The following is a 17,575-nucleotide window of genomic DNA, read 5'->3' on the forward strand; positions in this document are numbered from 1 at the left end:
CAGCTGACTCCACATCAATGGCACATTATCTTAGCAGATCTGAGGCCCATATTTACTAAAATGGGGCACATCAGCACAGAGGCAAAATACACATGTCTGCATTACACACAGTGAAGATTTTGGTGCAGCCCCATATTCAGTAAGAATTGTGCACTGATGATGTTATTTGCTGTGCTCTCTCAGAAGATGCTTTGCAAGTAGAGTAGTTCTCGTGTCTGATTTAAACAACTACCTAAAAGTAAGCTGGCTAAGATGTGTAATTTTGCATAAATCACAATTACACATGTAAATTTCATGTTCTACTCACCTTCCGCACTGTTTGTACCTGGTTTTATTTGGCGATAAAATTTCAAACAAAGTCAAGACTTTCTAGTTTAGTGGGTCTGGTTTTGCTTTGAATCCTAAAGCTGTTTGCATTGTCCTCGGCCCTTTACACCCTCCTTTCAGGTTTAAATCTTTTATTGGCATTTCAAAAATACACTGAAGAAAAAACTTCAACAAAAGGAAAGACCAGCACCTTGTTCAATTTCAGGTTGATGCATGAGTCTCTCAGCTCTGTACTGCACACTAGTACAGGCTACAACCAATTTGGGAATGTCATAGTGATCTCCAATAGGGTGCTATGAAACAAAAGTAAGGAAGCGAAACCCCCCCCCCCTCACCCGCACCCCCCCTTCCCTCCCTCTGTTCCGCGTTTGTCAAACCCAATCTTTCACATTTCCATCAGCGCCCTGACGTTACCCCTCTTTCTGTGTCTCAGATAGTCTCAGTAAGCGTAGATAGCGGGGACATGTAACTTCCCTAAACTCGGTGGCCAACAGTGACAGGAAGGGCTTCCACAATTCTCCGTACTTGGATCCCTCCCCTGACAGCGTCAATGTGAGTTTCCCCATGCCCAGGACATACCACAATCGGTACAACCAGCCCGTGAAAGTCGGTGGGGTGTGGGAGCGCCAATGAGTAAGTATGTTCTGCGTCGCTGAACCCAGCGCTATGGCCATTAGCCTACCTCTGCGTGACTTAAGTGGGTATGTCAACGGGTTTGGGAGACCCAGCAATACATACGCCGGAAAGCGCGGGATCGTAGTGTTGAGATATTTATCTATTTCATCGAGTACCTGAGTCCAGTATGCCCGAACTCCCTCGCAATCCCAAAGTAAATGAGTCAGGGTGCCTATCTGCCCACAACCCCTCCAACAATACGCCTCCCTCTTCTTATCTATCGCAGGTAGGCGTTCTGGAGTGTAATACCAATAGGTCGCCACTTTTGTAAGTGTATCCGTGAGTCCCATATGGTACGCAGAGTGTCGGGCCCTGTAGTATATACCCTCCCACTCCACGTGAGCCAAAGATCTACCTAGCGCCCTCTCCCAACGCATTCTTCCTGCATTGTATGTGTGCGTGAATCGCCTTTGGAGTGTTCAGTAGAGGTCAGTGATCAATTGCTTGTCGGAAGAGCGCGTTATTAACCACCGCTCGTACTGAGAGAGTCGCCTATCTGCCCACGGTCTGACCCTCCCATCCAGCGCCCAATGTCGGACCTGAAGGTATCGAATGCGTTCCACCTCCGGCAATCCGTATTCCTGCCTGAATTGCTGGAACGGGCGCACCCCCTCAGAGTGATACATATGATATAAGAAGCGGCAGCCCGCCGGCTTCCACCTATGAAAGGCTGCCGAATCCATACCAGGGGAAAAATCCGGATTGGCCAACAAGGTGGTAAGCGGGGAAGGGAAGGTGGTAAGCTCGTGAGCCACATTAGTGCGATCCCAGATCTCCAGAGGAACGCGGGTAATATGGGAGGCATAGAGGTTGGGGGGCCTGTGCTGTCTCCGTAGTAAGGGAATTTCCTGCAGAGGTCTAGCTGCTACCGCCTGATCCTGAGACAGCCAGTGCTTTTCCGACTCCCAGCGACTCCACTCCACTAGGTAGCGTAGTTGCGAGGCTTGGAAATAAAGTTGGAGATCCGGGATCCCAAGTCCCCCGCCCTCAGGAGTCAGAGTGGACAGTCGTCTCTTCATACGGGGCTTCCGTCCACTCCAAATGAACTGGGCCAACTCCGACTGCGTTTGCTGGATCCAGCCAGCAGGCGGGTACTGGGGTACGGTGCGGAAAAGATAAAGGATCTGCGGCAGGATGGTCATTTTGACTGCCGCAATCTTGCCCAACCACGAGAGAGGATAGTATTTCCACTGCCCAAGCTCTCTGCGAATCTTCTGGCGCAGAGCAGCATAATTGAGGGTCACCACCCGGGAAAGCGTAGAGGCCAACTGGATCCCCAGGTAGGGGATCGAGTCCTTCGCCCACTGAAAGGGGAGCGAACCTTCTAAGTACTGCCGCGTGGAGGGGGTCAGCGAAAGGTCTAGAGCCATTGATTTGTCCGCATTAACCTTGAACCCCGCCACCTGTGCGAAGGCGTCCAAATCCACCATACACGCCGGTAGCGCCTCCCGAGGGTTTGATAGAGAGAGTAATACATCATCTGCATATAGGCTGATGGTATGGGTATATCCCCCGAACTTAATCCCGGAGATTCCCGGGTTCTGCCTGATTTTCTGAGCCAGGGGTTCCATGTATGCAGCGAAAAGCAGCGGCGACAGCAGACACCGCTGCCTCGTGCCCCGCGTGATGGGGAAGCTAGCGGACGTGTGTCCATTGACTCGGACCATGGCTGACGGGAATTTATAGCAGTTGAAGATGTGGGTGCGGAATCTCTCCCCCAACCCCATCCGCAGTAACACCTGCTCCAGGTAGGGCCAGTGGACACGATCAAACGCTTTTTCGGCGTCGATCGCGAGGAACATGTATTCTCCCGATGTGCGAGAGGCCTTCTCAACCAGGTGCATGACACGTTTCGTGTTGTCTGGGGCTTGCCGTTCTGGGATGAACCCCGCCTGATCCGAGTCGATTAGGTTAGGCATGCAAGGCGCTAATCGACTGGCCAGGATCCCCGAGTAGAGCTTAAGATCAACGTTCAACAAGGAAATGGGGCGGAACGCTCCACAACGAGTCCGGTCTTTCCCCGGCTTGGGAATCACCGCTATGTGAGCCCGCAAGAGGTCCGGGGGAATCGCTCCCACGACCGAGAAGGAGTTGAAGAGCCGGGTCAGAAGGGGCGCCAGTAAAGTACAGAATTTCTTATAGAAAATGGCGGTGAAGCCATCAGGCCCTGGGGCCTTCGCCAGCTTCAACTGGGAGATAGCCGCAATCACCTCCTCAGGGCGTATGTCTCTGTCCAGCTGGTCTGCCTGGACCCTGGTCAGAGTGGGGAGCTCAACGGAATCCAGAAAGGCTGCCCCGTTGTCCACAGCCGACCCGAACCGTTTTATAGGGCTGCATAGTAAGCTCGGAACGATTCTGCTATGTCCCTGTCGTCCGTGACTCTCGTGCCATCCTCCCGGCAGATCTCGCGCACCCCCTGGCGTCTCCGGACCTCCCGAAGTTTGTGTGCGAGTAAGCGTCCGCACCTATCACCCCCCGTATAGTAAGCGTGTTTTAAACGGAGAGCGGCGTATTCCGCTCTATCTTGATCAAGAGCCGTCGGCTGCTGCCGGATGGCCCTCAGTTGCCGCCATATCCTGGGGGCACCCATCCTCTGATGCATTTGTTCCAGCTCCTTAGTTTTTTGTGTGAGTTCTTCTCGCTTACGCCGCCGCTCGGAGTTGTCGGCAGCCGCTATAGCAATAAACTCCCCCCTGAGGACCGCCTTCAATGCCGCCCATTGCGTCGCAAGGGTCGTGGCAGTGTTGTCATTATGCGTAAGAAAATCCTTGATCGACCCAGTGATCTGTCGCAGCACGTCCTCTCGGTGCAGCAGTGAGTCCCGAAGACGCCATACTCTATCCGGCTGTCCCATCGGTGGCAGGGACAACGCGACAAACACCGGAGCATGGTCAGAGAGTGAGATCGCCCCCATCTCAACTGCCACTGCCATCTCTCTAACTGCGGACGGCGCTAGAAGATAATCCAGCCGCGCGTATGTTTTATGCGCATGTGAGTAATAGGAAAACTCCCGGTCCTGCGGGTGAAAGCTACGCCACAAATCTTCGAGCCCCAACTCTCGTAATCTAGCAAGCCCAGTCGTAGAAATTGCCCCCGTTTGATGTGTACGTTGGCAAGATCTATCGCGTATGTTGTCAAAAACAAGATTTAGATCCCCCCCAAGAGAATTAGCCTATCACTTGTCGCTCTGACTTCCGTGAGAGAGGATTGCAAAAAGCGCTCTTGCCCCTCGTTGGGAGCATAAAGTGAGCCAATGGTGAAGGTCAAGGCCCCCAAGGCAAACCTATAAATCAAAAGCCGTCCACGAACTTCGGCTTCCTTCTGCAGGACCTCCCCTCTAAAACGCTGGGCCACTAGGATCGCAACTCCCGCTGTCTTAGTAAGACTAGAGGAAAAGAGTTGTACCGGGAATTTGCGGGATCGAAGCCTGTGACAGTCCTGAGCGAGTAAATGGGTCTCATGAAGGAGGCAGATATCGACCTGCGAGTTCTCAAGGCACGACAGCACAGCTTTGCGCTTAACCGGGTTGTTGAGGCCCCGAACATTGAGTGTTAATACTTTAAGTGTAGGAGGCGCCATGTGATCTCACTTGGAATGTCAGGATGTGCCATGTAGAGGGTGCTGCTCGTGCCCGGGAACCGCCCACAGATTGACGCTCCCCTTTCCCTGCATGTTGGCTGCCCACTTTACCCTACTCCCTGACAGATGCGGAACCCCCTTCCCTCTTCCAGTCACCCTCCCCCCCTCCCTCCGAACATCTCAACATCTTAACAACAAAAGTCCAGAACCAGTGTCCTCCACTTTCCAGTGGATGGTGATGGAAGGGCGCAAGGAACGGTAACACAATGAAGAGGCCCCTCTCCCGCAGACAACCCTTTCAAAGATCCAGCAAAGTAGCCCACCACAGCCATTACTCAGCCGCACCAGGCGAGGTGCCTCGCAAGCCTACGGAGACAGTCTCTAGTGCATCCTGCTGCCCTCTGAGGATCTCCGCTACAGGGGGTTTCTTCGCACGTTTACGACGGCCCTGTCGACGCCAACCGGGTCCCACCGTTGCGGCCTCCATCGGACCCTCTTCCGCCCCACTGTCCTCCTGTGGTAAGGTCACCCCCAACAGCTTAGCCGCTTCCGACAGGGACCTCAGCTGATATAATGTATTGTCAATGCGGAACACCAATCGGAACGGATGTCCCCAGCTATATTGGATGTTGCGTTGTTGGAGGTGTGTCGTGATGGGCTTGAACAGCCTACGTTTATGAAGCGTGAGCGCTGACAAATCCTGATATAGCACTGGTGCATGGTCCCGAAACCTCACGGGGTGCTGCCGACGGGTGTTACTTAGTATATCTTCTTTGGTGCGGTAGTCTTGAACACACACCAGGATATCCGATGGGCCGGCCGCCGCGGGGGACCCACTCTATGTGCTCGGTCAATTCACAGCTCCGTCTCCAGCGGGCGCTCCAAGATATGATTGAAGAGTTCCCTCGTGAAGGTGAAGAGGTCTTTCGAGTCGTCAGTAGTATGCACCCCTCGAATTCGTATATTATGGCGCCGGGACCGGTTTTCCAGGTCCTCCACGTGCGACTGAAGGTCCACCTGCTGGTCGTGAATCCGGAGGAGTTCTTGTTGAAGTGTCGCCAGCTCCGAATCGTGGCCGTCCCCCTTATCCTCCAGCGCAGCGACCCGTTCCAATACTGTCCACGTCTCTGCGCACCTCCTTAAGCTCCGCAGTGAATTCCTTTTGGAGGTTTTGGATATCAGTTCGTAGGCCGGTGAACATAGATTCCAAAAACGACTTGGTGATGAGTTCCGATCCCACCGGCTGCGCGGTCGGGCAACCCGCCGCGCCCGACGCCATGACGCCTGCTGAGGGCCCTATCTGAGGTTTCGCAAACAGCTCCTTCAGGGTCTTGTCTCTGCGGCCTTTCGGGGGGATCATAACGTGCTTCAGGACCACCTTTATCCCATCCAGGGGAGCTCAGCACCACCCAACCACTAACCAGCGCCGGTCTCGGGTCCCTCTCCACCAGCTCCGCCGCCTACGATGCCAAGCCAAAGCTGGCGAGCCTTACTGGTCCGGGACGTGTCTTCCGCTAATGCCCCGGGTCCGCGACTTCCTCAATCCTCCTCTCAGCCCTTTCTCTGCCAGCTAGCGCCTCTCGTACTCAAAGAGCCACTCAGTCGCGTCTCACCCGCTGCGGCCCCGTGGGCGCTCATTTGCTGGTGTCTGGGGGGGGCTGAGGGCCCATAAGGCTTCGCCGACCTGTGCCCGGGCTCCCCTCCTCACGCCTCTTCCCCGCCTGCGTCTCCCCCAGGGACCTTCCGGGGTGCCCCCGTCCGGAGGTTCCGTCTCTCGACCACCACCACGCTACTTGTCCTTTCAGGCCGGCCCCATAGATCTCTTCCACCGCAGCGACTACGCTAGGGCCCGCGTTCCACCGTGCACTCCTCCGGGCTCGTCTCCAGCGTCGGCGCGAGCCCTGCTCCACCTCGGCCGAGTTGGGCCCCGGTCCTCCACTCAGTCTCCACAGGGTGTAGGTCTCACAACAAGGGGGGCAGCTCCCCCACGACTTCGAGGGCAATCAGGAGGCAGCGCCACCCCCCCGCAAAGGGCCCCACACCCTTGGGGCGTGAAGCCCGGTCCCCCGTTCCGTCCTGCTCCGACCCCCGAGGCCCACTGGCGTGTGGACGGGAGTCACTCCTGTTGTGTCCGCCGCCCCATGAGGCTAATTACCGCTCAACTGTGTGGCTCTCACCCTTGCGTGGCCTGATGGGTGCACCGCCGGCTCCCGAGTTCCCTGGGTGCTTCACTGATCTCTGTGCCCGGAGGTAGGCCGCCCGTCTCTCACAAATGGCCGCCACACGCCTGCCCCGGGCCACCACCAGCGGCGCCAGCAGCGCGATCACTTGCCTGCCTGGCGCCGGCACCCCCGCGGGGGTCCCGGGGCTCCGGTCCGATCCAGGGTCTGCCGCACCTCCGAGGCCGCCGGTCCTCGTCCCTCCACTGCCGGGACCGTCGCGCTGGCTTCCGCCGGGCTGGCCGCTCCGCTCCGCAGGGTCCCCTCGCTACCAGTCCAATCCTTTGTCCCTGTCTCCAGGGGGGTAAGCGTCGAGCTCTCCCACGCCAGGTCCGCTAGCTCTCGGGAGCTACAGGGCCGCAGTCCGCCTCCAAGCGCCCCCGCCTGAATGCCTTCGAGATCCATCCGCCCCTCCTCGCGGCGGGCCCCACTAGCGCCGGGCCTCCTTCGGCTCCGTGGTACGGGGCTCCGATGCACTCTGCCGATCGGCCTCCGCTCTCTCGCCTTCGTTGTCTCGGCGGGCCCCTCCTGGGCTATTATCTTAGGTGGCGGCCAGCTGGGAACGGCCGGACACCAAGCTTTCTGTTAGTCGCCCGCGGGAGAGGCGAAACCGCACGTCCACCTAGGCCGCCATCTTGACCACGCCCCCCTACACCCTCCTTTTAATGGAATTATTAGATGTTTGTCACTATGAGATAGGCTGGTATTTTGGTGCTGCACTTGTGTCTAAGTTTGGTGCAAAATTGATTTTGTATGTGAACATCGACTGGTGCTGCCGTTTGCATCACTTGACGTTACATGAGCACACACTCTAAATAACAGAAAATCTGGGACCAATTTTAGTCTGGGACTTCAGATCAAATGGTTTAATTGAAGTGAGGCAAGACTGCAACCCTCAGAATACATTAATGGTGATGTAAACACCATCTATGCCAGGCTATAGACTAAAAACAACTCAACACATTTAATGCAGCATATCTGCATCACTTAGAAGCGAGGCCTTATTCACTTTCTGATGCCGGAGTTAACGACTCCACAGGTACCTCTTCCTGGAGACATGCAGGAGTCACTAGGCCCAAATCCGAATGTTTTACACATTTCCCTGCCGAAACATATTTGGTGTTACCAGTTGAGCTGCCACATCCCATAGATATTGTATCCGGGTGGGGTGGGGTGAGATCTCCCCTTGGAGTCAGTCCATGTATCTCTTAATGAGGCCCTACCTGGTTGACACCTTATAGACTCACAAAATGTATAGTTAACCTGGTAATGAACACCATGGGGTTTTGCTTGGACAAAGTTGTTTGAAATATTTACACATTTTGTATAGGCTCTAAAGCTGGTTCCCATTCCTACAGATTTGGCCATGGTTCAGACATAAACTATAAAAAGAAATGCGTAAAGAGAGGAGACAACGGGTCTGTGTGAAGTGTGAAAGTGCATAAACGCAGACATGTATAAATGAGCATGGGGAAGGAGAGATGAGTGGGTGGTTTCATTATGTGATCAGTACTGTTGATTCACAAGTGTGCACCCCTAGTGCAGGTTCACCACTTATGGGAATTCACAAACATACACAGGGAAAGCGGCACCAGGTGCAGGTTTCTTGGCTAAATCATGGGAATGTCATGTGATGCGCTCCGAATTGTACAAAAGTATACGATTCTGCCTTGGGGAAATGCACTCCAATATGCAATTGCAATTTTGTATTCATTTTTTGTCATGAGATAAACATTTCCCCACAGAGAACCCCTCTTCCTTGCAGCTCCTCTAAGTCTGAAGATGATCCGTTGCCCTCCCCGCCCTGGAAGATAAGTTACTTCAGAGCTTTCCGTGAACAAAACTTGTACCTTTCCACAGTGGGAAAGGGTCAAGTCATAGTTTGTGAATGCCAATGTGAGTGCCCATCAGCTTAAAGGCAGATCCTGCCTACATCGCCCACTCTCCACCCTTTCCATCGGGTTTACTATGGTAGAATTCTTTCACTTGTGGCTGTGGCTGACTAACTCAGTTCACGGGGGCAAAACCAACTTATGAAAAGAGGCTGTTTGAGCGCCAATCTCACACAAAGAAATTTGGGCTACTGCGTCTGATAAAAGCAGGGACGCGTGGGTATAAGTGAATGCATTGAAAGCACGTCGTTGATAACCACTGTGGTTAAACACTTTTATTTGAAAAGAAAACCTGCTCCAAAACAATTGTTTCTTGTGTAAACTACGCTTTTGTTGAAAAAATACCACTAAACCTTGCGGCTGAAAAAGCCTGCTTTTAATTTCAAATTTTTCCATAACTTCTCAGACTCTCAAGTTTTGTTTTTCTTTGCTGATTTGAAGTCAAGTTTAATGTAAACGAAAGTGGCTTGAAATGTATGTTCTGCTTTTTAGAGGACGTTTTTGGTTGATTGCTTTGGTTGTTTCACGGTTGCTTGATCCCTTGTCTTAAACTCCAGATGTTCACCACCTTTACTTGCACTGGGCCTTACTTTAGCGTTTGAACCTGGCCATCAAAGACTCACTCCAGTCCCACTTGGTAAATTTTCTATTCTACCTTTAATCGTTGCAATTTTGGGCCTGAGTTGAGGTCTATTCAACAGAGACTCTAGGGGATGCCTTGGTTGTAGTAATGTTAGTCAGAGTAATGATTGGATATAAAGGGTGGTGCATCCTAGTCTTACTTTGTTTTCAGCCAAAAACATTCTTATAAAAACCTTTTAATAAAACAGTTTTTCAATTATTTTTTCAGTATTTGTCTCAATACGCGTTTCCACAAAAAAACTTAATACAAAGTGTTTTCAGGATGATGCCTTACCAAACTGAGCCGCACAGTCTGTGGTGGTGGAGCAGTTATTTCTCTCATATGCCAATCTGCCATACACTGCGGAATAAATGTTAAGGGAGCGTGACTCTATACAGTGCAGTTTAAGCTCGTCATTTTCACACACTGACCGGGTTTTGTATTCCGCTAAAATAACAAAAGACACAAACACAATTGGTGAAGCGACATTAAACAAAATTAACATTAGACAGCTACAACAAAGTGAAGCACTCCCAAATTGGAAAGTTTATTTTTGAAAAACAAACACCAATGTCCCCCCAACACAAAGGGATTTTTCTGTCTGAGGGTCAAGGTCAGTATTTGAATTTTCCACATGGGACCACCATGTCTGGGGCGGAGAAATCTGTTTACGGCTGCCAAGCTTCAAACAGGGTGAGGCAACCGTCTCAGAGACCTGCTGGCCCAATGGTGGACAGGCCAACATGTCAAAGGTTTCTGCTGGCAGAGCAGCCTGAGATGCTGGCCACAGAAGTCCAGAGGATTTTCTTATTTAAAGTAGGGCCAAGGAAGTGCAAATTGAACAGTTTACGGTGGTGTTTCCACAGCTCAAAACTCTAAATGCCCCCCCCCCCCCCCCCCGAACGTATAAGGCATCTTCCAGGTGTCCTTTTGAAAACTTAATTGTGTTTGACAGCACTGGGATGCATTGGACATCTCCAAAGAAACCACAATACAAAATGTAGCAATGTGATATTACCAAAAAAGCGTCAAGTATTTTGACCATTTTTATATTTTTGGTACGTTTGCTGTCACATTTGAATTCTTGGCCCCAGTAGAGAAAAAGTACTTTTAGGGCAATGCAGCAAACTAATACACACAATTCAAGGGCAACGCTACAAACCAATGGAGTAATGAAATGTAAATTGTACCAGTTACAGATACTTGAAGAACAAAGGTATGACCAATGCTAGTACTTGAAAGGAAATGGTACAAACAAAAAAACATTCTTCAAGGTAATTCTGTGACATCAAGTCCACCTTTTAGGTACATTGCAGCAGAGGTAGTTTAAGAACAGTGGGGCCTGATGTACAACGCGATTTTACGGTCGCTAAAGTATAATTTGAGCCTTTGGGACTGCCAAATGGCTTTTTTAAATGTACAAAACCAAAATTGCGATTCAGTAATATGTTATTGCAATTTGGGTTTCAGACAAACCTACAGAATCAGTGTTTGGAAGAGGCACGTAAAGGGCGTCCCTTCCAAATACTGACTGCATAACCAGATTTCGGTTGCAAAACATTAATATTTCACTACCAAATCCAAACAGGTGTTAACAATTCGAAAATGGGAAGTCCCCAAGGGAATGTCGGCAAACACATTTTTGGGGAGCAGGCAGTGGTCCCTGGGATTACTGCCTGCTCCCAATAAATGGTTGTAAAATTATTAATTTTCTTTTTTAAATGCATCCCTTTTTCCTTTTAGGAAAACGGGCTACGTTTAAAAAAAAAAATAGACATAGTTGTCTGTTGACCCCACCAGATCACCATGCATGTGACTCTAACCAATCGTAGTGGGTCTCAATTTGCGACCTAACTCTTGCATGTTAATGAGGTAGGTCAAATTGCAATGCACTACGATATTTTGTAAACCAACCTATCAATACATTGGTTGGTTTCCAAAATAACAATGTATTTGGCAGAAGTCTGTGTGTAAATTACACCCACTCCTACTGAGTGTTCCTTTTTTTCCCTTGAAGAGCAGAATCCGGTGCCTAGTGTTTAAGCCTGAATAAGCTCTGAATACTTATCCTCTATCCACAAACATAAGGCAAACAATCATGTTTCTCACACACGAGCCTGCTGCTGGCGGCGGCACTTTTCTGCAGTCCTTCCTAGAAAAAGGGACTGTAATAATAATAATCCACATTTGTAAAGCGCAAACAATCACCCGTAAGGGTCTCTAGGCGCTGGGGGCCGTCGGGAAGATTAAGCAAGCTATTGCCCAGAGTCACATGGTGCTGGGCTAATCTGCCGCCGGCGATCGATCAGTGATCCCCAGATTCCGGAGTCAGTCGCCCTGGCCGCGGCGCCACACCTCTCCTCTCACACTGTGCTCCCCTCACTTCAGCTCTACTTTACAGGAGCATCTTATAGAGGAGGAGAGACAAGCTAAAACATCTAAACTGTAAAGAGACATCAAAATTTGATATTACCCACCTAGGTTACTGTACATAATATGGACAACTGTTGTCTGAGACCTAAATAGGCACGTGAATTAAAAGAGTGCAAACAGCATTGCCTCAGAGAGCTTTCTGGTGGCATGAATGAGTGAGTGTAGTTGCAATCCGTGCTGGGTTACTATTTTACTATTTAAAGGAGAGGCGGTTACTATCTGTGTGGATGTTTGCATGAAGCTCCTTCCACGACTAAGGTTTTCATGTTACATTCTGCAGATTGGCCTGCATTACGCTGGCCTTTAGCATAAGAGGGGGATTTCTATTTTCTATTTACTTATTTGTGTATTTGTTTTATGTAGAACTGTAGACCTACGGTAATAAAACACTTTGTTAGTGCCACTCAATGAGAAAAAGGTAAGAGACGTGGGTGAAAAGGAAGTAAAACTATCAGCTAAAGAGGCAATAATGATACCAGACATTGAGGTGTTTGCAAAAAATAGGGTTGGAGGTTTTTGAGTAAAGACCAGAGTGGCAGCAATTTAGGAAAGCTTAAGATAGCAAGTTCCAGATTCTGGCTACTGCAGCTGGAAAGGACTGATTACATCCTTTTCGGTGTCACCTGCACAGCGCTTGCACTGGGCTTGTAAAATCTATTGTTTATAATATGAATCTTAAAATGGGCTTCCCTCCCGCCCCCTTGCTTTCCTAGATTTTCATTGGTTCCTGTGCTAGTCACTTACTTTTCCTCCATTTCTGTTGGCTTAGCATATTTTCCTGCATTTACCAATGCCTTGTCTGCTTCTCTTATCAGTTTTCCATAGTCGAAATACTGTTAACATCCACTATGGGGGAACTATTTTTAATAATGTTTTGCCTCTTTCTGCTTGCTTGATACTTTAAATTAGCAGATATATATAGTGCAATTTATCACCCGGAGAGATGATTTGCACAGAATCACAGGAAGCTGCGCCGCCAAGACTCGAACCAGGATCCCCAGCTCTTGAGTCAGCAGCCCTGCCTGATGAGCAACATCCTCTCTTCTCCCATGATATTTCTTGTCATGTGTGATAGTATTGTCATGTCACACTGGACTGAGGCCCAAATTTCATTTCTGGTACACTTTTGGCATTTAACTGTTGATCACGATCAATGTGACAGCTTAGGAGTGAAAGGTTATTTAGCCATCTGCCAAACTGTGGAGCCATCTTGTCCCCCAGTCTCCTTTTATCTTCGCCCTCTTCCTTCCTTAAGAGTACTGTCCCTTAGCTGCACCCCTCTGAAATAATTGCTTCTGTGCATTAACAATACCTACAGTAACCTGCACAGCTGTTAGAGCTGGTTTCACAGGGCTTGTCCAGCCCTACAAACTGCACACTCTCTTGACCTGCTTACATTCCCTGCAATCTCAGTGGGCGGGGAACCATGCATCAGTATTTCATTATCAGCGCATCCCTATACAGACAAACAGACACACACACAGATGAATGGGGCCCAACTAGTGGTAGAAGTCTGCCACATTTTATCAGCATAAATTGTCATTTGACACCATTGTGAACTACTTTGTAACTCTTCAAATTTCAGTAGCCAGGCTAAAGATGTTCTTTTTTTCGCAAGAGTTTTTCAATAAAGAAGTTTTGTAAGAACAAGCACACTTGAAATTATGCAGCCATGGGGAGAATCGGTGAACAAGCACAGCACGTGTGCTGTGAATATTTTTAGGTCGAGCCCGGGCAGCGCATGCGCTGCGAGGCATGATGTATTGAGGTAGGGACTTGAAACTCCGCCCACTCACCGCCCAAATATTTCATTGGCTTGTGTCATTGTCCACTGTAAACTGTGGCTGTTCATTGGTCAAAAGGCTTAGTAGTCCCTTCTTAGTACCACTGTGTCTCATTTTGTACCCTCCCATGGCAACATCTTCTGTTACGTGTGTTTGTGCTCGATAGGCTTTAATTACAGCCTCCGAGAACTATTTTCTCAAATAACGCTGTCCTGCCTGCTTTTGCAGGCAGGACACGCTCTCTCCTGACGCTTTTCTTTATTTTTATAGCACGCATTTGCAATGCAATAGGTCTCACATTTGTGAGAGCTTAAGCTATTGGCATTGTAAATGACAATGACTTTTATTTGTCTGTTTTAAAAACTACACATACATAAAAGGCATTGTCATTTACAATGCCAATAGCTCAAACTCTCATAAATGTGAGACCTATTCCATTGCAAATGCTTGTTATGTTTAGCATGCACATTGCTTGCGCTATGCGGTTTACTAATCTCTCCGTGGCTGCACACATTTCAAGCATGCTTGTTGAACAAGCGGAGGGATATCCTGACTGCTTAGGCTAAGAGTTTAAGAGCCTAACGTCATTTTCCTACTCTGCGGGGCCGCTTGTCATTCCGTACAACTCTACATGCTGCACACTGAGGTGAGCAAACTAAAAAGTAATGTACTTTCTGAAGTTAATTTCATTCTTACCAGAAATTAATTAAGCTAGCACTTTCTTGATGCCAGATAGTAATGTCACGCTCCCCCCTTGATTACTTCTTGCAGAGGCTCAGACATTGAAAGGAAAGGCCTGAGCTATAACTTCAGAAAGATAACACTATGCATGCACTGTATGCAACTGTCCACTCCAGATGACTATAATGCCAGCACAGCCGCGACCCGGTGCCAACTTCATCAGAGTTCTTTGAATGCACAGACTGACTGAGCTGTTCTTGTTCACATGACTTCAAATGGTAATGAGTGGGCAGAGTTGCATTATTGTCTCTATTACAATATAGTACATTGAAAACTGCGGTAAAATTAAAAACATAATTCTGTGTAACACTCCTACTATACCCTTAAATATTCGTTATAAATGTAATTTAAAAAAAACACAATTTCAATTTTAAACATGCAGGCATGTCAACCCACATGTGTCCCGGGGAAAAACAAATTCATTGTACTTGCAAAAAGAAATCTTTTGATTTACATTAGCAGTTGAGGTTGCCATTAAAGGCATGCCCTTCAAGACCCAGTCTCTGGCAACTTACGTTAACATATTTTCACACTACAGGACCATTCGGTACTTTTAGGCTCTGTTCTTGGTTGTGCAACCAACATACTAAAACACTTGCTTTATTAACAAATTAAGCACTGATTTATTAAATAACATGTTTTGTATATATCGTATGCACAAAAAACTATTAATGCTTGTACAAAATTAAATAAAGGCATTTTTGAAAAAGAAATTTAAGCAAATAGATTTAGTCAAAATTAAAACAATCACAACACACTGCAACACATTTCACTGCATTACAATAATGTCATAAATGATATATTAAAAGGCCCTGACACTGTTATTTACTACAAAATGGCCTGCAGCCCTCCCACTACTTACCATTTGTGGGCTGCAGCAACCCTCTTTGCAGCCACCTTATTTGGCCACTGCTAGCCAAACATCAGTTAAGGTCCTTTCTGGGGACCAGGAACTAAACACAGATTAATCAAATGTAATCAACGACCGTCCGCTGCTCTCAATGTGATGGTATTTTTTCTTCCCCCTTCACTCTTGCACTGCATGCTGCTCCCTCCATAGCGCTTTTTTTTAAAGCACAAATAATCAAGCCAAGGAAAATGTAATATCCTATCATAATTATATTTCCACTCCTCAACCTCATAATAAACTCTACCCGACTCCACCTTCCCCAATCTAGCAGCTCAACTCTTTAAAAACGAACCCACTTACTCTGCCACAACCTACCCCATAGCAATCTACCATCCGCCAATCTACCCAAGCCATCTCACAACAATCTACCTCACTCAACCCACCCTACCACAATCTAGCCCTCTGTAACCCACTCTACCACACCACTCTACACTCTGTCCAATCTATACACTCAACTCTACAACAATTTCCCCCTCTCCAATGTACGCCACTCCAATTTACCACACTCTAGTACACTACAATATATCCTAAGCTACCCCACTCCAATCTACACCACTACCAAATACACCTCTCTACCCCACTATACCTCACTCCCCTCTAGCCCATCTCACTCTACCCTACTAAACAACACTACCTCACTTGACTCTATCCCAATCTACCCCACTCCACTTCACTTCACGTCACTCCACTACAATCTACATCACTCCACTCTACACCAATCTAATTCACACCAAACTACCACAATCTACCACACCCCACTAGACCCTATTCTATCACATCCCACTCTAAACCAATCTAGCCCACTCCACCCAAACATCGATTTCAGAATGCCAGCTAAGGCAGTGCATTGTTAGATTATGAACATGTTCTCCATAGACGTAGTAATATCTGTCCATTTTAAGGTGGGGGAAGCACTTCTAATATGGCAGCACAGGGCCCTCTTTGGTTGTAAGCAAGGCCACCTCAGGAGAATTGATGGTTTAGTGGTGACAGTCAGCAGAAGAAAGATGGCTGCCACCTATGTATGGGGGAAGGGCCGGCTTTTTCTTGAGGAGGGCGGTGTGGCAAATATCTTTTAACCGGTGGAGACTCTGTCAGCGTGAAGGACCGTTCACAGAGGTGTTAGGGAACATATGGAGCAGGGGTGGAGAGCGTTAGGAAAGATGCAGAGCATGAGGGAATATGTGGAGCAGGGATACTAACTCCCTTGAAAACAATGATTTGTAATTTTCTAAAGCTTATTGTTCATTCGTGACAATGGCTGCGTGGCTGACAGCAACTATTACAACTCCTGTTTGGCCTGATAATCTCCTAGAACATCATGCATTTACTATAGATATGCTTTTCTCTCTGTGCCTTGTACATCCCAGGCTGAACTTACCATCAGAGTGCTTATCAGAAGCCATCTTGTCACCGAAGTTGAATAGTTTGAGCTACGGAAGCTAGTGCGTCATACATGCTTTGAATTGCCACTTACCTGTGGGCTTGTGAAAAATGATAGTTGTTGTTAATTCAAATGTCAGAACATTTAACAAGTGGTGTAGCAGGGTAATTCTATATCACATTACCCCCAGGTCCCTCCTGTCCTCGTCCCATTCATGACAAAGTGGGGATAACCATCTCCCGACAGAAAAAAAGAACAGAGGACTGCTGGGACCCTAACCCCAACTCCTCCCACTGGGAGTACATAAGCAGTACTTACCCAGCATTCCGTCTGTTCTTTTTTTCTGTCTGTCGACAGGAATGGGACTTGGTGCTGCTCCTGTTGGGCTTGAGTGGCAGTTTTCTTCGTCACCCTGTCTGGCTGCCTGGCTGTTCTGGACGGGGTGTGTGCTGTTCAGCCTCCTGGCCTGCCTGGCTTGTCGGAGGCTTGGTTTTCCGGCTGGCTCTTGAGGTGCATGCCAGCTGGCCCTTTGCGGCTGATGCGCCGGTCTCCCGGTCGTTTCTGGGTAGGAACGCATCTTCCTGAGGCCTGGCCGTGTGGTTGACGTGCCTCGCTCGCTGGTTGACTACTCCAGTTCCTGCTGCCCTGGCGAGGCCGCTGGTGGTTCCCCTTGGGCTGGCTGTGGAGGTGCTGGTGGGGGCCTTGTTTGGAGTCTGAAGGCCCCCCTCCCTGTTGAGTACCACATAGCGGTTGTCCTCTTTGTTCTGTGTCAGGACCTGGCCTATTGGCCTTGAACTGCTTGGGAGCCTGGTTCGGGTCTCAGCATCGGCTCTGCATTGTGTGATTCGGGCAGGTCACACACTCTCCCCATGCCTGCCACGGCTGGGCATGCCATTCTCTGATGGTCATTTCTTTTTAGTGCTGGTGTTCGTGCTGTGGTGCCGATGCTGTGCTCCGGAGGCAACCAGCTCATTTGAGCACTGATTTGGTTATTTTTCCTTGGCCCTTT

The 17,575-nt window shown here is 48.9% G+C and overlaps 1 protein-coding gene across 2 annotated transcripts in view; it reads right to left on the reverse strand.

The window, feature by feature from the left end:
• EVA1C (eva-1 homolog C) overlaps nucleotides 1-17,575 on the reverse strand; it is a 352,894-nt gene that overhangs the window by 45,454 nt on the left and 289,865 nt on the right. For both annotated transcript variants that reach the window (XM_085623116.1, XM_085623117.1), the window contains exon 4: nucleotides 9,609-9,761. In XM_085623116.1, the coding sequence (XP_085479242.1) occupies nucleotides 9,609-9,761 (153 nt within the window). The remainder of the gene's footprint in view (nucleotides 1-9,608; nucleotides 9,762-17,575) is intronic.

This window comes from Triturus cristatus, chromosome 8, assembly GCF_964204655.1.
Source record: "Triturus cristatus chromosome 8, aTriCri1.1, whole genome shotgun sequence".
Taxonomy (NCBI): Eukaryota; Metazoa; Chordata; class Amphibia; order Caudata; family Salamandridae; genus Triturus; species Triturus cristatus.